The following is a 22,991-nucleotide window of genomic DNA, read 5'->3' on the forward strand; positions in this document are numbered from 1 at the left end:
ACAAAGAGCCCAGCGTATTTTTCACTCTCTCCTTATTTGTAATGGCAGCATATTTTATCTTCCTGCTGCTGGCAAAAGCTCTGAGAAATAAAAGCCCACACAAGGGCATTCACTGGAGGCTCAGCCTGCCCCATCCAGGGCAAGTAAGCTGGGTGGCCTCAGGCAGGCAGACAGGCGCTTGAGAAGAAACGCAGCCAGGAACCTGTCCCTACCTGATCTGGAAGCTTCATGTTTGAGCGCACAAAGGGGAAGCCCAGGCTCTAGGCACTTGCTAAGCCTTAGAGAGGATGGCCCTGGGCTGGGCCCCAAGGCAGTCCTCTGAGGAGGCTGAAAAACCCTCACTTTACTGATGCCTTGGAAGATGGGCATGGTAAGGCACTGAGAAACTGCATGGGTCTCCCTCCTTTCCATTTCATGTTATCTTTTCACTTATAAGTCCAGGCTAGACCTCCTGGTCTAGGCAAACCCACCCCTAGTGGAATCACAGAATCGTTTGGGTTGGAAGCGACCTTAAAGATCATCTAGTTCCAGCCCCCCTGCCTTGGCCAGGGACACCTCCCACCAGCCCAGGTTGCCCCAAGCCCCATCCAACCCGGCCTTGAACGTTGCCAGGGATGGGGCAGCCACAGCTTCTTTGGGCAACCTGGGCCAGGGGCTCAACACCCTCACAGGGAAAATTTTCTTCCTAATATCTAATCTAAATGTCCCCTCTTCGAGTTTGAAGCCATTACCCCTCGTCCTATTGCTACATGCCCTTGTAAAAAGTCCCTCTCCAGCTTTCTTGTAGGTGCCCTTCAGATACTGGAAGGGGCTCTAAGGTCCCCCTAGAGCCTTCTCTTCTCCAGGCTGAACACCCCCAACTCTCTCAGCCTGTTCTCATAGCAGAGGTACTCCAGCCCTAGGATCATCTTCATGGCCCCCTCTGCCCCCACACCAACAGCTCCGTGTCCTTCTGATGTTGGGCCCCCCCGAGCTGGAGGCAGCACTGCAGGGGGGTCTCCCCAGAGCAGAGCACAGCAGAGGGGCAGAATCTCCCCCTCGCCCTGCTGGCCACGCTGCTGGGGATGCAGCCCAGGTTGCGGGGGGCTTTCTGGGCTGTGGGTGCACATTGCCAGCTCATGGTGAGCTTATCAACCAACACCCTGAGTCCTTCTCCTCAGGGCTGCTCTCCAGCCATTCTCTACCCACCCTGGATTTGTGCTTGCGATTGGCCTGACCCATGTGCAGGATCTTGTGCTTGGCCTTGTCCACCTTCATGAGGTTTGCACAGACCCACCTCTCCAGCCTGTCCAGGTCCCTCTGGATGGCATCCCTCCCCTCCAGCATGTTGACTGCTCCACACAGCTTGGTGTTGTCAGGAAACTTGCTGAGGGTGCCCTCCATCCCAATATCCATGTCACTGACAAGGATGTTAAACAGCACTGGTCCCAGTACCGACCCCTGAGGAACACCACTTGTCACTGCTCGCCACTTGGACATGGAGCTGTTGACCGCAACTGTCCATTCAAACCAGGGATGTGTGCCCAGTAGGCCTCACTGGGAAGCATGTGTGGCAGGGCATCCTTAAGCAGAGGTGGTATGGTCATTTTGCCAGAGAGCCTCTAGAAGAGACCAGAACCCACCAATCTTCCAGAGTTATTACAGGTACTACTGCATGCATGAACTGCAGAACTCCTCTGAAAAAAAGAAAGATGCTAGAAGAGGAGAGAGCTGGAGGGAAAACAAAAAAAAAACAACCCAACCCAACCTTATTAAAGCTTTTCTCCTTCTTCTGCTTAGCAAGGAGAATGCTTAATTAAGTCATCCTTCAAGCCTTCCCACTCGCTCCAGCAATGCTCAGCATAAAGCAGATACTTAATTTCCTTCGCAGCACAGGACATCTCCGTGGTACAATAATTTGCGTATTCTAAAGGAGAAGTGAAATTGCCAGTTCTCTGTTGTTCAGCTTTATGCAGCGGGTAGGGACAGTATCAGCAGGAGGCAACATTTTAGATCTGCTCAGTAATAAGGGAGAGCAGGAGGGGAAGGAGCAAGTTGCTGCTGAATCAAAGTCTGGAGCCTTCCCAAGGCAGGAGTTTTGCCTGTGTTATGCACATACTTCTCAGTTTATTTGCAAGTCTCTTTCAGCTTATTAGGTCAGTTTAACTGGCAACGGCTGCTGATTTTAAGCCCAATTATAGTCACTTCTACCTGGTGACACAGCCCCAGTTCTGCAGCCAATTCTCACCATTTAATGGCTTCAGAATTGCTAGACCCTGCTATTCGTAGCAATCTCAAGTTTGACCTCAGAGTCATAGTTTCTTCCCATAATTTCAGCATTGTTCGTTTTCGCTGGAACACTTTCCTGTGTGCTCTCGACTACTGAGACCCCTTCTCCTGTGTATTGAGCCGAGATACACATTAGAGGCAAGCTTTCAACTTTGGCCCACCTTTAATAAATAAAAAAAAGCTCAGAGACACCTTTCTGGGATAAAACTATCACTAAGGACCCTCTACTAGAATCCAGACATTTCTAGGGAATTTGACCCCACTCCTCATTATTAAGTTCTCTTGCTCATGAAGGACCACAGCAATACAACAATAAGAAATTCCCTTTTTTCTGCCGAGTCTTTCAAACAAGAAAGAACAAAAAGCTCCAATAAGCCAGTGGTCCTCAGCCCATCCATCCCGCAATTTAGGGGAAACTGAGGAAGACTTTCAGCTCTGCACATCCCAGGTAACCCGGCTTGACACATCTGCACCACACAAAGCGTATGGGGGCAGACAACCAACCGCGTACAGAGGCAGACAAATAACCCAAACCCAATGAGGGGTAAGCACGAGACCCAAGCCACTGCATTTGCAAGGAACTGCAGCAGGATGGATTTAAGAAATTGTTTGTGCTTCTATTTCCTCCCTCTGAGTATTTCTGAATTCCCCCAGGAAGCATTGTAAGTGACCTTGCATTTCACCAAAGAGAAGATTTATTCTGACCTAAAACTCCATCAAAAAGGATGAAAGTTTGTTCTAAGCAGGATGTTGTTTGTGTCAATTAGAGGAACCAGACTCACAGCGAGAGGGATACAAAAATACCGGGCAGAATGAAGGTACTCAAGTGCATCTGGGTTTGAGTGTCATTATGCGAAACATACAACACAGCCCTAGATTATTCCATAGAGAAGTGAAGCATTTGTCCCTGTAACGGAGCAAGCACTGCAGAACTCACCAAAAGGTATAGCAAACCCACCTGGGAAGGAGCTCTGAAGCAGGGGGAGGGATGTAGCAGCGCGCCAGGAGGGAGAAAATGCCACAGCTACAGCTCAGAGTTATTTAGATGGCAAGCTGGACAGCGGGTCAGGTCAACGCTTAACAAGCACCTGCCAGCTGCTACATAGGAAAGTTTTCCATAACTGTTGTGATTCCACTGGATCATCAAACACGAGCTACAGGCAGCATTCACAGGCCATCTACTCACTAAATGCCTAAGACAGAAACGATGAAGCAGGCCTGCCAGACTGACTGAGTACAGCTTGTGCCCTGAACTGAACTTGCACAAAGTTGTCAGAAAACGCCAAAGAATGCTCTGCCTCGAGTCTGAATAATTAGCAGTGCCTTTGATAGAGAGCAGGAGCTCCAGTTGGAACTGCTTTGCTCCTCTCAGAATACGTAATGAAGTTTTTAAGCATGGCACAGCAGCAAATCAACCTCCAGCTCGCACAAGGTTCTACCCTGCAAGAACCTCCTCCAGCAAGGGATTTTTCTTGCAATGAAGTTAACAGTAGATTCTTGTGTAGGTCTGTGATTTAGGTTTGTCTGGAAAACTTAATTTATTTTAATACTGTAACTAAAATCAACTTCAAAGAAGGTTAGAAATCTTTTTGACTGACAGCTGTCCATCAGCTGCGTAAGGCAGGAGAACTCCAGGAAAGCGCTGTACGTGTGCATTAGCAGGAGTCAGCGGAGAAACTCTGGCTGATGAACAGCTCAGCCGAATCTTTAAGCTTGCCTCCAGCACAGGTTTCTCTTTTTCCCCTTCCCCTTTGCACTTCTCAGTCTCCACTAACTGAAGACACTGTTTTACTTACAACAATAGCTATGTGCCATTACACCAACTTTGTGGAAATCAGCATCTTTGCAAGCTGCTTTTTGGGAAGAGGCCACACAACTTTACCAGTGATGGACCTGTCTGGTGAACCAGCAGCTCACCACATTCATCCAGAGTTCCCACCACAAAGCAGGGACAGCCGATGCACAGATCAACACAAGAAGCATCCCAGATCAGGCACTGATACATACTGCCATCAGACACAAGAGCCAAGTCCTACAGGCTTCCAAACTGCAAGTCTCTGAAATTCAGCAAGTGGAGAATTGGAGCCTCCTTGCCAAATCCGGAGCCACGGGCTTCCTGCCTACGCTGGCAAGATCACACATCAGTCTTAAATCCCCTTTCACAGCTACTTGCCTGGGGGTAGGTACCTGCTAGCAGACGTGAACAGTCTCATCCTGAACCCGGGGCAGAAGAATTTCTGCTCCAAGGCAGTTTAGCAACACACCCAGCTCAGACCGGGGCACGGGGGTGAAAGACTACAGCAGGGAGGCACAGAAAAGAGTTGTGTCACTTTACGAAGAAGCTGTTCCGTCAAACCTCCTCCTCAAATACCACCTTAGCTTCCTCACAAGCACAGACAAAAGAGCCAGCCTTAAAATACCAGACCTGCACCCTGCACTCGCACTGCTGCTGATGGAAAGGCTGACAATACTCATTTTCTACAAGTAGAAGAGGTACTGCCTCTATCGCGTGAGAGAAAACAGCAGCAAACTCTGACGGCCCTGAGCTGGTGATGCTTTCTGACAGAAGGCTGCTGTCATTTTCTGCAACTCTTTCCCTAGGGTTTACCCTGAGGCAAGAGACCAGCGAAGATTTCCACTCCTCCTTACACCCCCGGAAGGCTTTCACAAAAAAAAAAAAAAAAAAAAAAAAAAAAAAAATGATCAAAGAGCCTTTGTGCATTTATAAACCCGTCAATTTTGCTAGAAGATTTAAGGCTTTAAAGAGTCCAAAACATCTATTTGAAATTTTCTATACAAACAGGTTTTTTAATATTTAAAAAAACCCAGAAATAAAATATTTAGATTTTTCTGAAGTGAGGCATTCCAACAGCTCCAGACAGGAGCGCTGGAGGGGAGGAAGAAATCCAATTCTTAAATTTGACAGGAACAATTTTTTTTGTTTCTTTTAATTGGCAGAGAAACAAGACTGCACAGCTATTTTTCCCCCTGGCTCTGACAAGGAATAGCTGGGATGAGCAGCACAGGAAACAACAAAACCAAACTTACTCAAGTGCTGCCAGTTTCAGGTTCCCGTCCCACGCCAGCTTGCCTCACAGGAAAGATACCCCAAGCCGACACTGCAGCAGCGTTTCACCCCACCATCCTGCCCCTTCCTCTCCACCCACTCCTGTTACCTTATATTTTGTCTCCAAAACCCTCTCATGCAGAAGAGAAGCAGGTTCCCCACCTGAAAACACAGTTCAGACATGACAGAGGTTTTGGTAGACCTCAGCCTTTTTCACAGCTTGATTACCTTTATTTCTAGTTAGCCAGAAGAAGAGTTGGGAGGGGCGAACATTCGGCAGCACATTTCTTTCTCCTTTTCCATGTAGTCCTTGCAGCAGCTGCAAATGAGAGCACAGCATGGCATCACGGGCTGTGGACTGCCTGCCCATCAGTGCCACAAACACAAAATAAGTATTATTTTTTCTATATAAACACATTAGCCTAGTGTAAGAACATACTGTTATCAGAGAGACAGCTCCTCCACGCCCTTCTTTCTGCCATGTCAGGAAAGGAGAGCTGGAAACACTGTGCCTCAGCCCCAGACCTTGGGTCTCGGCTCCGCTGGTGACTATTAGCTAGTAGATCATTTGACTTTTGGTAGCCAGATGCTTTCTACACCAGTTTTGCAAGAATATGATGATGCAGAGGAAACCCCACCTCTATCCTGTGGTCCAGTTTCTTGTCTCCTCATTTGTGCCACTCCTTGTGTGAGCTCCTTCAGCACCTAGCAAGGGACATCACCCAAGCGCCCTACTCCAGCTTATCTACCACTGCCACCAAATCTACGCAGAGGATGGGTAGGAGACAGCAGAGGTTTGTGTCTCGACAAAGTGGATGACAGGGCAGATGGTTCCTCCATTCCCACTTCCCTGACAGCATCACATTAGCATGGCAAAAGCTTCCCAGACTGCTCCATTTTAATCACTGCTTCTCCCAGCACACTGTCCTTTGCACCCTGTGCTCTCACCTCACCGGCAACAAGGTCTCACTGGTGAGGAATCCCTGAGCAGAGGGTGACTCAGTTTGGGCACTGTCCCAGGGATCAATGGCTGCCCACATGGTCAGCTCTCCTGCATCTCCTACCATATAAGGTCAAAAGCAAAGGTTTTTGTTGCAATACACCAGAAAAAGCACAAGTGTGACACTGGTTAATGCTCCAACAGCTCCCTACCATCAGAGGTTCTGGACTGAGGGGTGCTAAGTGTTCCATTCAGTGAAATCCCAGCACAGCAAGTCTCTTCTGTTAAGTCTCAGACAGATGTTGCCACAACTGTCCACACCGAGTAGATGAGGGATGCCCTCCTAGACTGTAGATACTCCTGCAGAAAATCCAGAAGCCCCTCATTCGGTGGCACGGATTCATGCCAGGTGTTGGAACAACCCCATTTTGTTCTGGATTTGACGCAATGCAAGCCTTCGAATAAAAATACCAAATCCAGCAGCAGAATTTGCACCACCAAGACCACTACAGCTGGACCAGACATGTATTCCACAAAACCCTCACCCTGGATTCTGCCTGTTGTTCTCCAGAGAAGTGAATTTTGCCAAGAACTTGGTTCAGCTGTTAAACAGCTGCTTTTCGAAATTTTGTTTTAGACAGCAAAAGGTAGCTGTCAATTAACACACAACATTCCTTTTTACAAAGTATAAATGTACCCAGTAAGGAAATTAAATGCCTCTAAGACCAAGATTTTGATTCATATTCCATTTCTCAAGCATTTGCCAGATCCCATTAAGAGTTTTCTCAGGCAAGGCAGGTTGGCAACATTACAGGATCTAGACTGAGGTATGGCATAATTAACAACACCCAATAACATCGTCTATTTTATACTAATTCCACTCTTTGTCATAGTAAAAGGAAAAAATACACCAATTTTAACTGGCACTGAAGCAGAAACTCCAAGACAACAGTGGTTTAACGCGTACTCAGCTTACTGACACACGTGTTAGCTGTACGTGCTGCTACCTCCAGAGTTAGAGCTAACAAGCTCGTCCACTGCTCCCCCAAAGGCAGAATGCCTTGTTGCTTCCTGGCAGCATAACTTCAACATTATTAGCAAGATTTCTCTTTTACCTACCAACATATTTCAAATAAGTCTAAGGGAACACACGAGGCTTCCAGAATCAGGATTTCTAGCACTGTACCAGGGGTCTTTGACACTACCCACTCCAAGAGGAGCTAGCCGGCTATCCAGATCTATTTCATAACTACTTGGGCTCATCTATAGCAATTTGGTAGCTACATACCCAGAGACAGATCAGGATGAATAGCAACGGTTTATTTCAGATTTCCAGACCAGCAGCTGATACTGCCTTCAAGTTCTTTGTACTTCAGGAGTAACAGAACAAGTTTGAAGACTTGGTATTATCACAGACTATTAAAGACAACGTGGGTATACAGGACACCAACGTGCAAGGACAGCTGTCTACCAAAACACTACCCGATGAAGGCACTCAGCTCATGAGACTGGCTTTTCCAGCCGCACCAACTACTCTAACAAGAGATGCTACTGCTGCCTATAAGCCTTTTTGCAAATGCCTTGCAGTGACACACAAAAGAAGAGGGTTTGTATTCAAGGGCTGCTTTGTCATCTCTGAAGCTGGGGACTGCATCGCCTTCTGCGTCTGTGAACAGTGCCAGAAGTACAGCATACACTTTTGGGAACCAGCTAGTGCTTTTCCCAGTTTCAAAGGGAATAACAGAATGAGGGCAGAGACTAGCGTTAGTCATGTTTTGGTGGGGCATGACTAAAGCTGGCAGGATTGTGCTGTACTCAGCCTGCGGGAACAGGGAAAGTTTGCCTTCAGGATTGCTCACTTATTACCTCCAAGACAGCAAGAAATTCACTTTTAAACAAGCATTAGTATTTGCAGCATTGTACACCAAAGCACTCGCAGTACAGAAGAGCTGCTGCAATTAACCAACGCATCTTAAAGGGAATGAAAGTCATATTTACCAATCCAGAACATTACCGGCTTGAGCGCCAGCCTACTGCATTTCATTGGTTTTGAGGCTTTTCAGCAGCCCCTGTCTCCCTGTCATCACCCTGACCTACGTACTCGCAAGGAGCATAACACACATTCCCCCAGAGAAACCGTATGGAAAGAGTGGGTGCTCTCAGCTTCTCACCTATCACCTGTAACCGCTGTGTCTGCAAAACGTTTGAATCAGCTGTCTCCACACTAAAAGAAACCTCCTCCATTTTCCCAAGTTGCTTACTAACCCAGAAGTTTTGCGTTTTAGGGTGTTTTTTTTTTTTTTTTTTTAAACATTTTAAATATTTTTGAGTGGGTGTTCCAGCCTGTATAAGCACTCTCTTCCACAGGGATGGAAAGGAGTTCTCTCACCTTGCCAGCTTTTTCAGCTCATTGTTAATATCCTGGTTAAACGGCTGTATGTGCTGAGCTCTGACCAGGAAATCCCGTGCTTTTTCGTATTCTGTCATGCAGAGACAAGCCTGCCATTGAAAGAAAACAGATGCATCACAAGGTAAATACAGACTCGCTGCCATTCTTCAGAGCCGAAACATGTGCAGCCACAAACATTTCTGAGACAGACCCAGGTAGCTCAGGAATACCCCATGACAAGATCTATGTGACAAATTTAAAGAGAGAGATTTTCCAAAAGGTCAGACGCAGACAAACCACCTTGACTGCTGCAGCAGCTTAGGATGCCTGGCCCAGAATTAGTGGTTCCCCTTGGTTCATTCGAAGCTATTCATTCATAGCCAGTCAGACCGGTGTATTTCTTGATGTGGCTACCAGAGGAATTTATTTTTGCCCACCTGGCCACACCTGAACAGTGCTTTGGCATTTCTTTGGTCAATCTCCAAGGCCTTCTTCCCATACATCAAAGCTCGGGCAGGACGTTCCAGTTTCAGGTAAGTAAGCGAGAGATTCAGGAGCACCAGCAACTTGGAAGCATTGATCTGACACTGCTCTGCCTCATTAGAAGGGCTGCGATGGAGGATGGAGAACGCCTGAACAGACAGGAAAAAAGAACTAGAGCACAACAAATCTGTTACGGAAAGTGAGAATTCCATCTCATCAACCAGCTACATCCATGGTTCTGTTTACCTAGGTCAGTTAAAAATAGTAATAACCAAAATTCTAAATATATTGCACGGCATTATCAGCACGACTAGCCAGCTCAGCTATAAGACTACAGGTTTAGGAACCTATTGAGGAACTTGAAAGCAGCAGAATAAAAATACACACCCAGATTTTAAGGCCAAAGACAGAAATGAAATACTACAGGGAGAGAGGGAATTTACATTATTTTTATTACAAAGAAATACCAAGAAAAAGCAACCCTAAATGGAGGGAAGAAAAATCTCACTAACCCTCACTACTTCTGAAACAAAGGCAAGTGCATTCCAGTTTGGGAACAAGTGAGTATTTTCCTGCCCAGAGAGGTTGTGAAGTCTCTGTCCTTGGAGGCGTTCAAAGCCTGAACGGACACAGTCTTGGGAAGCCTCCTGCTGTGGCTGACCTCTCTTCAGCAGGGAGCTGGACTAGAGAACCTCCAGAGGTTCCTACCAACCTCAAGTACTGTGTGATTCCCAACTGGAAGGCTGAAAGTAGAGTGCTCAGGATGCCAGGGATGTCTCCGTTTCCAGATTGCAGGGATTCTAGACTACTTCTCAAAGCATTAACTAGCATGCTGCTGCTATACAAGACCATGCTGTATTATAACATCTCCCAGCAGAAGCTGGCCTGGACGGCTCCAGTTCAGCAGTCAGCCACGCAAACTACTCAGGGTTCACACAGCCGCCAAGATGTACTCTTCCATTTCAGCTAGAGCCCATAGGGAACAAGCCTGAAAGAAAAGGGGTCTGCCCATTTCTGCCAACCCTTCTCCTCCGTCATTTACCATTGCCACTCACACAAAAGCATGTGTTTAAAAATCTGTTCTTAAATAATAAACTATGCCTGGAAAACATAATGAAGTTACTTAACCTCTAAATTGTACTTGTTATGGTGAGCTAGCACTTAATAATCGTTGCTTTCACAGCTTTTCACAATGGAAAACGCACTTTTTCTGGTGTCATACCCTTTTGTATCTGTCTTTGGCACCCTCAAAGTGCTGCTTACGGTAGAGGTAGTTGCCAAACTCTCTCTCCGTGTCTGCCACTTTCAACACCTTTTGTAGCGGAAATGTATCCTGCTGCTCCTGTGTAAAGAAATACCCGAATTTCAGCTCAAACAAAACAACACAAGCAGAGAGCTCAGACAGGAGAGTCCTGCACAGTTCCCTTCTATTCACAGAGGAGGAGCCAGGCCGTTGCCAAGGCCCCCGCAGTGTCCAGCCTGGCCACCACCACGTGGCATTTCCCTTCACCAGGCTAAAACATGCCACCATTCTTGTGCTGATAACTCCTGCTGAAGAGTGCTACCAACCAGGTCAGGAAGCTCACCAGGACCAAACAGACTCCAGGGCAGGGGAAAAAACAGCAGGAATTTGTTCTTAAATCCTGCCCAACTCTCACCTGCTTAGCACAGAGCAGAGAGTTAGCACAAATGCTATTGCTGGCACAAATGCTATTGCTGACTGAAAGGCTTCGTTGCTCTAATGGCTCGGTATCACCCATGGCGGCTGCCTCAGGCCAGCTCTGGGATCAGCCTGACACCAGCACAAGATATCAAACCAGCAAAACAAACAAACAATAATAAAAAAAAAAAAGATGAAAATTCAGGGATAGGTTTTCTCCTGAGTTTCCAAATTTGAACCAGCTCACAGAGAGAGGACAGTTAGCCAGAAAGGGCGGGCAACTGGCAAGAAGGGGAGTAAGCCCTCTTGCAACAAGTGTTGTTTGCTCGCAGGGCTATGTGCGGACAAAGTGGCCTGTGCAGCAGCAGGAGGGAATGAGGAGGGCCTCCCCTACCAGCGCTGCTGCCTGTGCCCCACTCACTGACCCATAACCGCAGTCCAAAGCCCTTTACATGAAAAGGGGGAATTAACAATAACACCGTAACTCACTAGGGAGGAAAGGGAACAGTGAAGGAGCACTTGGGAGAGCAGCCAAGAAGCACAGACAAAGGGCAGGGGGTGAGGGGAGGGGGGCACTTGAACTCTGCAGACTGAACGGGATTTTTACAGACAAGCTCATTACTGTTCCTTCAGAGAAATTCCTGGAAGCTGGTGCCCTCTAGCGAAAGCATGAGGTTTCTCATAAAGCTAAAAATAAATGGAAGTCATTTCACTGGCTCCAGCACAAGGGAGCAAACAAAGGCAGCACTCAGCTTCTCCCTCAGCACAGGAGTGCAAACAGAGCAAGGTGTGCAGGGGCAGCGTTAGAGGGCATGTGTTTGTATCAGAGTGCAGCTAGCAGCCTAGGGTCTAGATAACTGCACCTGTAATTAAGCTAAACACATGTAATAAATGAGCAAGAGCAACTGGAAGGAAAGACAACAAAGGTTTATCCTCCAGATTTAGGTCTCAAACCTTATTAAGGCAACTCACAGCAGTCAACTCAAAGAATGTGTCAGATTCTTCCGAGTCTAGGAAGTCCAGCACCTCCACTTCAAACATGACTGTAGCATTCCGGGGAATGAGAGGAGGACAGCCCTGCCGCCCATAGGCATAATCTGGCGTGAAGACAAATCTTGCCACCTCTCCCTTCTTCATTGTCAGCAGGCCAATTTCCAGGCCCATCAGCGTAATGTCTGTCGCAACGAGAAATGAAAAGTCATGAGAGACACAAACCTGGAAACCCCCTCAGACTCCAAACAACAATTCCTCCAAAAGCCTGGAGGAAAAAAAATCCTTGGTAGCTCATATCTCAGCAAGTGCATATCTCAGCTGCCCCCTGTTATGGCTTATTAAGGCAGTCTGCTGTGGGACCAAGCACACAGTAAACAGCAACATCTCCTCTCAGGTGATTTAAAAACACCGAGACAAGCAGGTGCTTCAGGGCAAGTAGCCCCGCTGCCACGAACAGCATGGGCACTGCTGCTCGCTCCCACAGTCAAGTGGGGCAGAGGGTGATCAGTTCCAGATTGACCATCACCTGTGCAAAGCAGGAGGCTTTTGGACTCCATTAACAAGATTTAAAGGTTTCAAATAACCTAAAGATACTTAACAGCATTTAAATTGTCACGTCTTAATAGGCTGGTCTTTATAACCCTGAGTCCCAGGACAAACTTTTTGGCTCAAACCTACCTTTTCCAAGTTTCATCAGCCTAGGAGACTTGCTGTAGCCATTTGTGCAGAAGGGCTCATCCCTGTGTTCCAGATACCCAGAGTACTTCACTGCAGCCCAAAGCAAGGAGTGGGGAGAAGAGAAAAGCAAAAGTATGATTTCATATTCAGCAACAGTACCATCAGAAACACACCAGGAGTTGGTTTTGCAACATCACCCTTTTATCCTGCTTTCCTTCCTTCCTTCTGCTGTAGAACATCAGAGTCATCACAAACTACCTTGTCTTTGTACCAAAAACCTGGTCACATCCAAGCAGTGTTGATTATGTTTTAACATCAACACCAAATAAAACAGCTGCTTCACAGTCTTGATGACTTTCTAATCAAGAGATGTGATTTTGTGTTTCTAAGAATTGGAACTGAAACTTCAGCTGCAGAGATTAAAATGCCCCGATTATCTGCAGAAATATGTAATCAAGCCTTTCCCAACCAAAGCTGGAGCCCTAGAAAGAGAAACAAAAGGGGAAATGTATGCCTCCAAGCTCAGCCACTTCCCGTGGAGCTGTACAGATAATTCCAGTGGGCTTCCCTTGACATGATACCAGGCCCTTGCACTTCAAGAACCATGTTCAGCTTCAAACTTCTTCTCTGTACTGGGAACACAGGTGGAACCTGGAAACTCTGCTTTTCTCAAGGTCAGGATGCCCTTTCATTTAAGCCGTCAGCCACAAGAAGTTAAACAGAGTATCCCAAGTGCTAGAACACTGATAAGGGAGAGCAGTCTCTGAACCAGAAACATACTATTGTACAATATAAGCACTTATAAGTTCTTGTTATGATATCATGCTGAAACCAAAAGCACTCAGGTTTGCCAGCCAACAGCACGTCAACATCAGAGGCTCAGGGGATCTTTTACAACAGGTTCTGCACTCTCTACTTCCCCCAGCACACAATTCAGGCCCAGCCACACAGACCAAAGCAAGGACCTTGCACCAAGATGTAAATGACATAGAGGAGCACCAGACCCCAACTTCAGTCTATGCTTCCAAGAATTTTACGTTTTCTTAATCCTGCTAACCACAGATTAAATTTAACAATCGCCATTTATAAAGAAGATGGTCAGTGGAGCCTGTAGGCTTGTACCCACAAAGCAGGGCACGATGTTACTACTCCGGGGAGCAGAGCTGTGAGCTTGTGCAGCACCCACAGCAGGATGCCTGGCCGGCAACACAGAGCCCTGGCGAAGGTGTGAAAGCCAGGCCGGGTGCCGTGATGGGGTGGGGTGGGGGCGTGTGTGTGCCCAGCTGCTGCCACACGGCCTCCCACAGCCCACAGGACGAATACAGGCCCCTGGGCCTGCACAGCAGTACCTGCCACTGAGGCGGCCGGGGGCACGGCCTGCCCGCTGCTGGGGCGCAGCACCTCCTTGAGCACTCCGCCATCGCTGCTTACATCCTGCAGGCCCCGGACCCGCGCCAGACACTGGAAAGGGGACATGGCCGTGGCCCGCCCCGCCGACTGCAACCTCCCCTCCGACTCAGGCCTGACCCCGGCCTCGCCGGCCGCCCCGCCGCCGCCCGCCATCACCTGCAGCGCTGCGCCTCGCCCCGCCCCTCTTCCTCTTCACCAATCACCGCCCATAAAATGCTGAGCCTTCAGCCAATCACGCTCCGAGGAGCGACGGCCTCCCAACACGCCGCCTCAGAGCCACGCGCCGGCGCCTCTCGGGGAGGACACGCCTCTGCGCAGGTACCGGCCAATGGGCGATGGGTGCGTCACGGGGCTGCGCAGTGCACCCTGGGGGATGTAGTCGGCGCCGCCCCGGCCTGCGGGGCGCGGCGGAGTCCGGGTCCCGGTACCGAGGCCTTGTCCCGCCGGGCGCGCGGGGCTGAGCAGCCTCCTCCGGGCAGTGTGTCCCTCAGGGACACCCGGAGGGTCCCGCCGGACGTGGCTGCTCGCAGGCCGGGGCCGGGTTTCCCCCCCCCCGTGGGGCACTGGCAGCAGCCCCAGCACCACACGTCCGGGCCCAGTGGGGCCTGCGGACTGGGGGGGCCTGGGCGTGGGTGCTCCCGCGGCTGCGGGAAAGGCCCCTTCGAGAGAGGGACGTCCCTGTCCTCCCCCAGCAGCCCCCCAGCGGGATGGGTGCTGCGCCCTCCCGCCTTACTGCGGCCCAAAGACCCAGCGCCTCCAGTCTGAGGCTGAGGGGGGAGCCCCGGGCTAATCTGTTAACTTCTGTCTCTGCTTCCCCCCACCCACAGCCTCCCCAAGACTGGACCCTCCAGGCTGAGAAGCGTTTCTCATCCCCTGCCCCCCCGGGTGATGCTGAGAGGGAAGCCGCAGGCTGGCTGCAAGTTAAGAAGCAAGAGTAATTACACGAGAATCCATTTTTTGCAGTCAGACAAAAACACGTGTGTGCTCAGCCCCACACTGGAGGAGCGATGCTTTGGGTTTCCTTCCAGTCTTTTCCGAAAGAAAGAAAGGTTTTCTCCAAACAACAAAAAGCCCCACTGTTTCAACCAAAAAAAAAGGGGGTTAGTTGATGAGAAGGGGTGTTGGTGAGAATGTTTCCGCTGACCCAAGCAGTGAAACCTCACCGGGACTCAGGGAGACGGCCGCTCAGAGAGGCAAACACCGCTGGCTCTTATCAAGGCTCCAGTCATATGATGTGTGTGCCTGTACCTGCGCAGCAGGGCGGTGGGCAGCCCTTCGTGGGGGTGTGTCATCCTCCTCAGAGCAGGAGAGGGGGACAAAAGGCTGCCTGGCCTCTCCCGGACGAGCAGGGACATCCCTGGTGGGGCTGAGGCTGCAGGAAGCGAGCAGCTCCTCTCCCTGTCCTGCCGAGGGGCTGCCAGTACCACCACCTGTCTTGCCCACCCCTCTGATGGGGTGGAAATCTTCAGCTTGATCAGGAGAAGCCGAGTGACGTCCGTCAGACTTGGGACACTGGAATGAGTGGAGCCTGAGCTTGGGCCGGGAGGAAGCAGTGCAGGACACGTGAGTGGTGTGGCGAGCAGGAGGCTGTTATTCGGGTCTCCGGGAGGTGTTTCAGTGTGAGCAGAGGGAGCAGCTGAAGCTGGTTCCCTTATACAGAGTCCTATGGTGTCTGATGGGTCACAGGCTGACATTCAACCCTTCCTTGATTCACCAGGATCCTGTAGCAATGTATGATAAAAGTTGAACTCAGGTTGCTGTCTCCCCTTTCCCGAGGGAAATTACCGAGTCTCTGACTTCAGGTTTATTTTCTTTGACTTCAGGTCATGTCTTTGACTTGCCCAGGATCTTGGCAGTTGCATCCCACAGTGCCGGGAAGAGCAGGGGAGGCAATACTGCACAAACCTGTTGAACAAAGCTGTTCAACAAGCTGGCTACGTGCAGCCCCAGGGCTTGAGGGGAGAGGCTGGGATTTGGGCTTGTGTCTCTTGGGAGTGCTGGCCCGGAGTGTGGAGCGCTGTAGGGACCAGAGTCCACAGTGTGTTTCAAGGGGATGAGCTGCAGTGATAGCCCTGTTCACTGTGCCTCAGCTTCCCAACCCTCATACAGGTCAAATCCAGCCTCATGGGTGTTTATCGTGTGGTGGTTGTCCCTATCTCCTAGATAAATGTGCTTTTTATGGTTTCCTTCTGCTTTTGCTTAGAGGCATCACTTGAGCTAATGACGGTCCTTCTGAGGATGTCTGTGACTGAGACAATAAGCCCAAAGAGATGTGTAGAAATTCATACAGGCCAGGGTCAATACTGGAATTTTTCAGCAGGAAATCCCTCTCGGCTCTGTCTCCAGCCATGACACATAGGCATGTCTGCCCTGAGCTGGGCTGCAGCCTGACACCCCTACCAGGCAAAGGCCCAAGATGGGTAACAGCTTGGTGGTCCCTTCTGACACCTTAGGCAGATCCAACAGGCATGGCCAGGTGTGGTCTCATGTCTCCAGAGCCCAAACCCATCGTGGGTTAAAACAAGGATCTCAAACTTTGCCTGGAGCCTAATGATGTGTGTGCAACTGTCTGTGCTGCTGCTGGGGAGGTGAAGGTGTCTCTCCATTTCACCTTTTCTCTGTCTTCGCTCCTCTCTGCTTATGTTGCTCTTGGAACAGACCTGATCTCCCACCCGTGTTTCCCAGGCCAGGTCTGTGCTGCTGCGTGGGAAGGTGGCAGGATGGCTCGGAGGATGAGCATCAATGAGCTGGAGGACCAGCTCCTCTGTCCCATCTGCTTGGAGGTCTTCAAGGAGCCCCTGATGCTGCAGTGTGGCCATTCGTACTGCAAGTCCTGCGTAGTGTCACTCTCTGGAGAGCTGGATGGGCAGTTTCTGTGCCCCGTGTGCCGCCAAACTGTGGACTGCAGCGCCTCACCACCCAATGTCACTCTGGCCCGTGTCATTGAGGCACTGCAGAGCTGGGGTGAGGCAGAGCCCACCCCGGAGTCCTGCCCAACGCACCACAACCCCCTCAGCCTCTTCTGCGAGGCTGACCAAGAGGTGATCTGCGGGCTGTGCGGCACCATCGGCAACCACCGCCAGCACAAGATCACCCCCATCTCTACTGCCTACTGCCGGATGAAGGTCGGCAGGCAGAGGCAGCCAGGGCTCCAGGGTTGGGGGTGAAGGCACCTGCAGTGCTTGCTGGCCAAATGTCCCCTCTCCTTCAAGGGACAGGCTGGAAATGATGCCACTGTGGCGAGCACAGTCCCATGGCACAGCCAGATGTGGGGCAGGGTCCCTGGGCTGGGGTGCAGCTGCTTCTCAGGCTCGGCACGTCCTCAGCTGAGCAGGTTCATGGTTTTGGTGGCTGAACTGCAGTGGAGAGAGCTGGGGGTCAGGGTGTGCCGGCGGGGCCTTTCAAGACTGTTTCCAAATACCATCAAAGAAAGTCTGAAGATAAGGGCTGAGGCGAGGTGCCGCAGGAGAACAAGGAGGCAGGGAAACAGGGGCCCCAGCCAGGCAGAGTAAACAGCTGATGTCCCCTGCCCAGCATCACATGAAAGCCCCAGGAATGGAAAAGCACAGGGCCACCCGTCCCCTCTGCTCCTGACACCGGGCAGATAAGAGCAGGAGGCACCAGAAACGCTCCTGTCCCAGCCAAGCTCCCAGCATCGGCACTGAGAGGGTGCTGCTGGCCTGGTGCTGCCTTGTGGCTGCTTGGCCGGTGCAGAGCCACCACGGGGTGTGAGAGATGGAGGGCTGGGAACGGGAGCAGAGACATGGTGCTCCTGGCAAGACTACTTGGTCAGCAGCATCCAGATCAGGGCCATGCTCTGAGCGCTTTCCTGCTTCTGGCAACCCCAAATCCTCTAGATCAAGAGAGTAAAGATCAGCAGGACATGCAGGGCCCCAGAAGGCTTTAGAGAAAGCTTAGGAGAACATAGCTTCTGAGGGCCATGTGCTCCACAAGGGGCTGACAAGCACTGCCTCCGATCAAGGAGGCTGCCACAGAGGTCTGTCCTACAGAGGTGTTGTCTTTTCAGGAGGAGCTGTCTGTGCTGCTGACAGATATCCACCAGTACAAGAAGAACCTGGATGAACACTTCAGCAAGCTCATCAACAACAAAAGCCGCATCGCAGTGAGTGTCATGTGCCAAAGGGAGCCTGTGTCCCTGAGCCCTCTGTGTCCCACACAGCCCCTGGAGCAACCTCTGCTCCTGTGTCTCCCTGGCTCCTCTACTCCCCTTCCCGGGGATACCAGACAGGGCTTATCTTCTACCCCGTTCCCTGAGGTTTGTGTTCTCCACAGAACTCAGGGATTAAACATAGACCTACTTTCGGGAAGGGTGACGTAGCCCTCTCTGGTGGCACAGACCTGTTTTTGAGAAGGGTTGAGGTAGCCCTCTCTGGTGGCACAGCCCTATTTTCAGAAGGGGTGATGTAACTCTCACCGAGCATCCTGGCAAGAGCACCACTCAGAGCTGGTTTGACCGAATGTCCTTGGAGGTGGGGAGATAACAAGTGACCCCACTCAGAACACGCTTCCCAGTCAGAGCAATGCTGCTGGTTTCACACTGAATTTCTGCCTGGTTTAGCTGCATGTCCATTTCCCACACAATAGATGTCTCCAAGGGGCCTCCTGGCATCCCTTCTGAGGCTAAAGCTTCCCAGTGGGGTTCCTCAGAAGGGCTCAGCCCAAATGCAACTGGAGCTGCACTTCCTCCCCTTTAGCCCAGGACACAGGTTGTGCCCTGGAAGCAGAGGGGTCCAAGAGCTCTTTCAAGGCCCTGCTGAAGCTGGTTGGGACATCAGGAAATCAAAATCTGGGGGAGGAGAGGTGTAAGGCTGGGGTGCCATGGTGGTGAGTGGCTGAGGACAGCAGGATGAAACAACATCTACCCTGCTATACAGAACTGCACTTTATTTGGAAAGCCAGTGGAGGGTGGCTTGTTGGGACATGTTGACATTGCTGGTGACAGCTCTGAAACTAAAAAGCGGTTGAAGGCGATGGAGGAAGGCAGTCCTGCACAGCCACTTGCTGTCTCCTGGCAGAATGAGGCGGATGTCTTCAAGTGGGTGATCCGGAAGGAGTTCCAGGAGCTGCACAGGTATATCGACGAGGAGAAGGCCACCTTCTTGGAGAGCATCGAGGGGAAGGCTGCCCAGCTCATCACCTCCATTGAGTCCCAGGTGAAGCAGACATCGGATGCCCTGCAGAGGCTTAAGGAGATGCAGAGCTCCCTGGAGGCACTCAGCAACGAAAGCCAGCTTGATTTCGTCCGGGTGAGTGCACTTGCTAGTGAAGGCAGCGAGGGTCAGCCAGGCTCTCCAGCCCTGAGCCGGCTGCTGATAGCCCTGAGCAGCGGGCACCCTCACGAAGCACAGCTGGGACAGCACAAGAAGTGACATGTAGGTGTCCTATGTCCAGCCAGTGCTTCCCCAGGAGGGAGAGACCTGCCTCCCGCGAGGGGCGATGCCCATAGCTCTCCCAGGAGAGGAGAGGAGAGCCCTGGCTTCTCCAGACCAGGGCACAGATGTGTGGAGCCGCTGTTCTGTCAGTCTCCCATCCACTGACTCTCTCTTTCCCTGTGTTTTCCAGAACTACAGCTCATCCCAGTTCAGGTGAGTGATGGGACCCAGCAGCAATGGGGATGGCAGTGCTTCCGCACTGGGGCTAGAGGTTCCAGGCCAGTGGGCAGCTCCGCATTGCTGGGGCAGCCTCGCATGAACACTGCTGTTGTGATGGACAGCCATGGCCACAGCCATGCACAGCCCAGAAGAGGGCAAGAGCAGCTGGCGAGACACCAGTGGCTCCATTACACACAGTGGCCAGGTGAGAGCAAGTGACATGCCATCCCTGTCACTTGTGTCACAGGTCCTTCCTGTGTCTGCCTATGTCTTTCCAGGTCAGAGCTCCCCAGCCTGTACCCAGGCGATGGCATCTTCAGCCCTGTGTCCTTCAAGCCGTGTTTCCACCAAGATGACATCAAGATGACTGTGTGGAAGCGCCTGCACCGCCGCGTCCTGCCAGGTACCCACCTGCCCCACTGGCAGCGCCCTGGGTGCCCTGACTCACTGGTGCGTGGGACAGGCTGCCCAGCCAGCGTCACGCTGCCCCGGCCTCCGTCTTGCTCTCTGCTTGTGCGCTCCTCACCCCCAGGAGAGTTCCTGGAGCAGTGGCTGGCCGTGTCTCGTGCTGGTAGCAGCCTGCTCTGGCGTAACGCTCCAGCTGCTTAAAGCTCAGCAGTGCCACCTTGCCCGGCTGTGCCAGCCCCCGGGGTTTCCCGGAGCTGGACCCCTGCCTATCGGTGTGCCTGGAGCCTGCCTGCTTTCCTTCTAGCTCCAGAGACACTGAAGCTGGACCCGGTGACAGCACATCCCCTCCTGGAGCTCTTCAAGGGTGACACGGTGGTGCAGTGTGGGCTCTACCAGCGCCGGGACAGTAACCCCAAGCGTTTCAACTCCAGCAACTGCATCCTCACCTGCAAGGGCTTCTCCTGTGGCCAGCACTACTGGGAGGTGATTGTGGGCACCAGGAACCACTGGCGCGTGGGCATCATCAAGGGTACAGTGAGCCGCAAAGGGAAGCTCAGCAAGTCTCCCGAGAATGGTGTGTGGCTCATCGGCCTGAAGGAAGGGAAAGTCTACGAGGCCTTCAACACCCCGCGGGCCACCCTACCACTGACCGCCCGGCCCCAGCGCATCGGCATCTACCTGCACTACGAGAAGGGTGAGCTGACCTTCTACAATGCCGACAACCCCGACGAGCTCAGCCCCATCTACACCTTCCAGGCAGAGTTCCAGGGCCAGCTCTACCCCATCGTGGACCTGTGCTGGCCAGAGCGAGGGCCCTACTCTCCCCCCATCATCCTGCCCGTGCCCACCATGAGCCGGCACCCCCAGGTACCATATAACCATCCTGCCCCAGAGGAACCCACAAAGCCATAGCCCAGCTGGCGGGATGAGGCTGTGGCCAGGGAAGGCTGTGGCTGAGTCCCAAGGGCCTGTGGCAGAGGAGAGTCAGGCTGTGTGCAGGGTTGTCCTCCCGTGGAAGCTGTGGTACAACAGAGTGAGCTTCAGCAGCACGGGAGTGTCCTTCCCCTCTCCTCTAAGAGCATAAAATGTCAGTCTTGACCTGTGAATCCCCATCACCAATATAGCAGGCTGACCCAAAAGCCTAAAACACGTCTGGCCTGCGAAAGATCTCCCTATGGAAAGGAGCACCTGCCTGAAAAGCGTGAGCTGTGAGCATCCGGGGGTCTTTGTTCACATGTCTGTCTTCTGAATAAATAGAGTTTGTGTTAGATGAGCTGGTTGCTGGCTAACCTGGGTACTGCCTCTGAGGAACTGAACGCAGCCAGAGCTGAGCGGGCAGCTGCAGTGCTCTGCAGAAGGGCTGCCAGGAAGGGAAAACAGAAGCCAAAAAAGCAGCAGCAGAGCACGGTTTGCCAGGCAACAGAGGTCAGCCCCCAGTGGGAGGATGCTGGCCTGCCCAGAGCAACGCCTCTTCCAGCGCCTCAGGGATGTGAGCTGGCACAGGGAACCACGCGCACAGCCTTCCTGGGTGGGACATGTGTCCGGCAGTGTGAGGGGAGCGGGGCTGGGCGCCTGTACACAGCGGGGAGCATGGCCCGACCAGCGTGGCTGCCCTGCGCACAGCCCAGGGGCAGCTCCCCAACCACCTCTTGGTGAGTCGGCGTCACTACTAACCAGAGTCACTGGGGTCCCATTCGTAGGGCTTGTCACCAAACTGGCCTGCGCTGACGGAGGAGAGGTTAGGACACAAAATATACCATGACTAGGGTAAATATTTATTCCTGTGCATGAGGCGTCCCCACCAAATTGGAGCACCCGAATGGGGTTTTACATGGGGTTCTTACACCCTTCAGTTGTTTGGGTACAACACGATTGGACTCATCCCTAAACACCCACACCACCCGTCACAGTAAATCACAGTAATACAGGCTCGGTGGGGAATGGCTGGAGAGCAGCCCTGAGGAGAAGGACCTGGGGGTTCTGATTGACGAGAAGCTCAACATGAGCCGGCAATGTGTGATTGCAGCCCAGAAAGCCAACCGTATCCTGGGCTGCATCAGAAGTGTGGCCAGCAGGTCAAGGGAGGGGATCCTGCCCCTCTGCTCCACTCTCATGAGACCCCACCTGGAGTACTGCATCCAGCTCTGGAGTCATCAACATGAGAAGGACATGGACCTGCTGGAGCTCGTCCAGAGGAGAGCCACGAGGATGGTCCAAGGGCTGGAGCACCTCTCCTAAGAGGAGAGGCTGAAAGAGTTGGGGCTGTTCAGCCTGGAGAAGAGAAGGCTCCGGGGAGATCTTATTGTGGCCTTCCAGTCCCTAAAGGGGGCCTACAGGAGAGCTGGGGAAGGGCTTTTTACTCAGGCATGTAGCGATAGGACGAGGGGGAATGGCTTTAAACTGGAAGAGGGCAGGTTCAGATTGAACATTAGGAAGAAGTTTTTCACTGTGAGGGTGGTGAGGCACTGGAACAGGTTGCCCAGAGAGGTTGTTGAGGCCTTTCTTACCTAAACCATTCTATGATTCTATTTCAGTCATAGAATCCCAGGACCTCAGGGATCATCTGATCCAACCTTTCTTGGCAAAAGCACAGTCTAGAGAAGATGGCCCAGCACCCTGGCCAGCTGAATTTTAAAAGTGGCCAATGTTGGGGAATCCACCACTTCCCTGGGGAGATTATTCCAGTGGCCTATTGTTCTCACATTGACAAATTTTCCTCTAGTGTCCAGTCGGAATCTCCCCAGGAGTAACTTGTACCCATTACCCCGTGTCTTTTTCATGTGACTCCTTGTAAAAAGGGAGTCTCCATCTTCTTTGCTGCCACATTTAAATAATGGAATGTGGTGATAAAGGCTCCCCTAATCCTTCTCTCCTCAAGGCTGAACAAACCCAGTTCTCTCAGCCTTGGTGGCCCTTCTCTGGACCCTCTCCAGCCTGTCCACATCTTTTTTGTATAGTGGGGACCAAAACTGAACAGAGTATTCCAGGTGTGGCCTGAGAAGCACCAAGTACAGTGGAATAATGACTTCTTTGTCTCTGCAGGTTGTTGATGCAACCCAGCATCTTGTTAGCTTTCTTCGCCG

At 51.6% G+C, this 22,991-nt stretch overlaps 2 protein-coding genes across 2 annotated transcripts; one reads left to right on the forward strand and one right to left on the reverse strand.

The window, feature by feature from the left end:
- Positions 1-5,575: 5,575 nt before the first annotated feature.
- FKBP6 (FKBP prolyl isomerase family member 6 (inactive)) lies at positions 5,576-14,041 on the reverse strand (the record flags this gene model as incomplete). The annotated part of the gene is made up of 7 exons (XM_082492900.1): positions 5,576-5,654; positions 8,665-8,774; positions 9,102-9,296; positions 10,370-10,489; positions 11,780-11,982; positions 12,479-12,568; positions 13,828-14,041. 7 exons carry the CDS (start codon positions 14,039-14,041, stop codon positions 5,576-5,578), a joined length of 1,011 nt encoding a protein of 336 aa, XP_082349026.1.
- A 2,567-nt stretch (positions 14,042-16,608) lies between these two features.
- On the forward strand, positions 16,609-21,011 carry TRIM50 (tripartite motif containing 50; the record flags this gene model as incomplete). Its single annotated transcript, XM_082493136.1, has 6 exons — positions 16,609-17,013; positions 17,916-18,011; positions 18,925-19,155; positions 19,472-19,494; positions 19,779-19,903; positions 20,213-21,011. 6 exons carry the CDS (start codon positions 16,609-16,611, stop codon positions 20,818-20,820), a joined length of 1,488 nt encoding a protein of 495 aa, XP_082349262.1. The 3' UTR covers positions 20,821-21,011.
- Positions 21,012-22,991: the final 1,980 nt, after the last annotated feature.

Source organism: Vanellus vanellus (assembly GCF_965231255.1).
Source record: "Vanellus vanellus genome assembly, chromosome: 19".
Lineage (NCBI taxonomy): Eukaryota > Metazoa > Chordata > Aves > Charadriiformes > Charadriidae > Vanellus > Vanellus vanellus.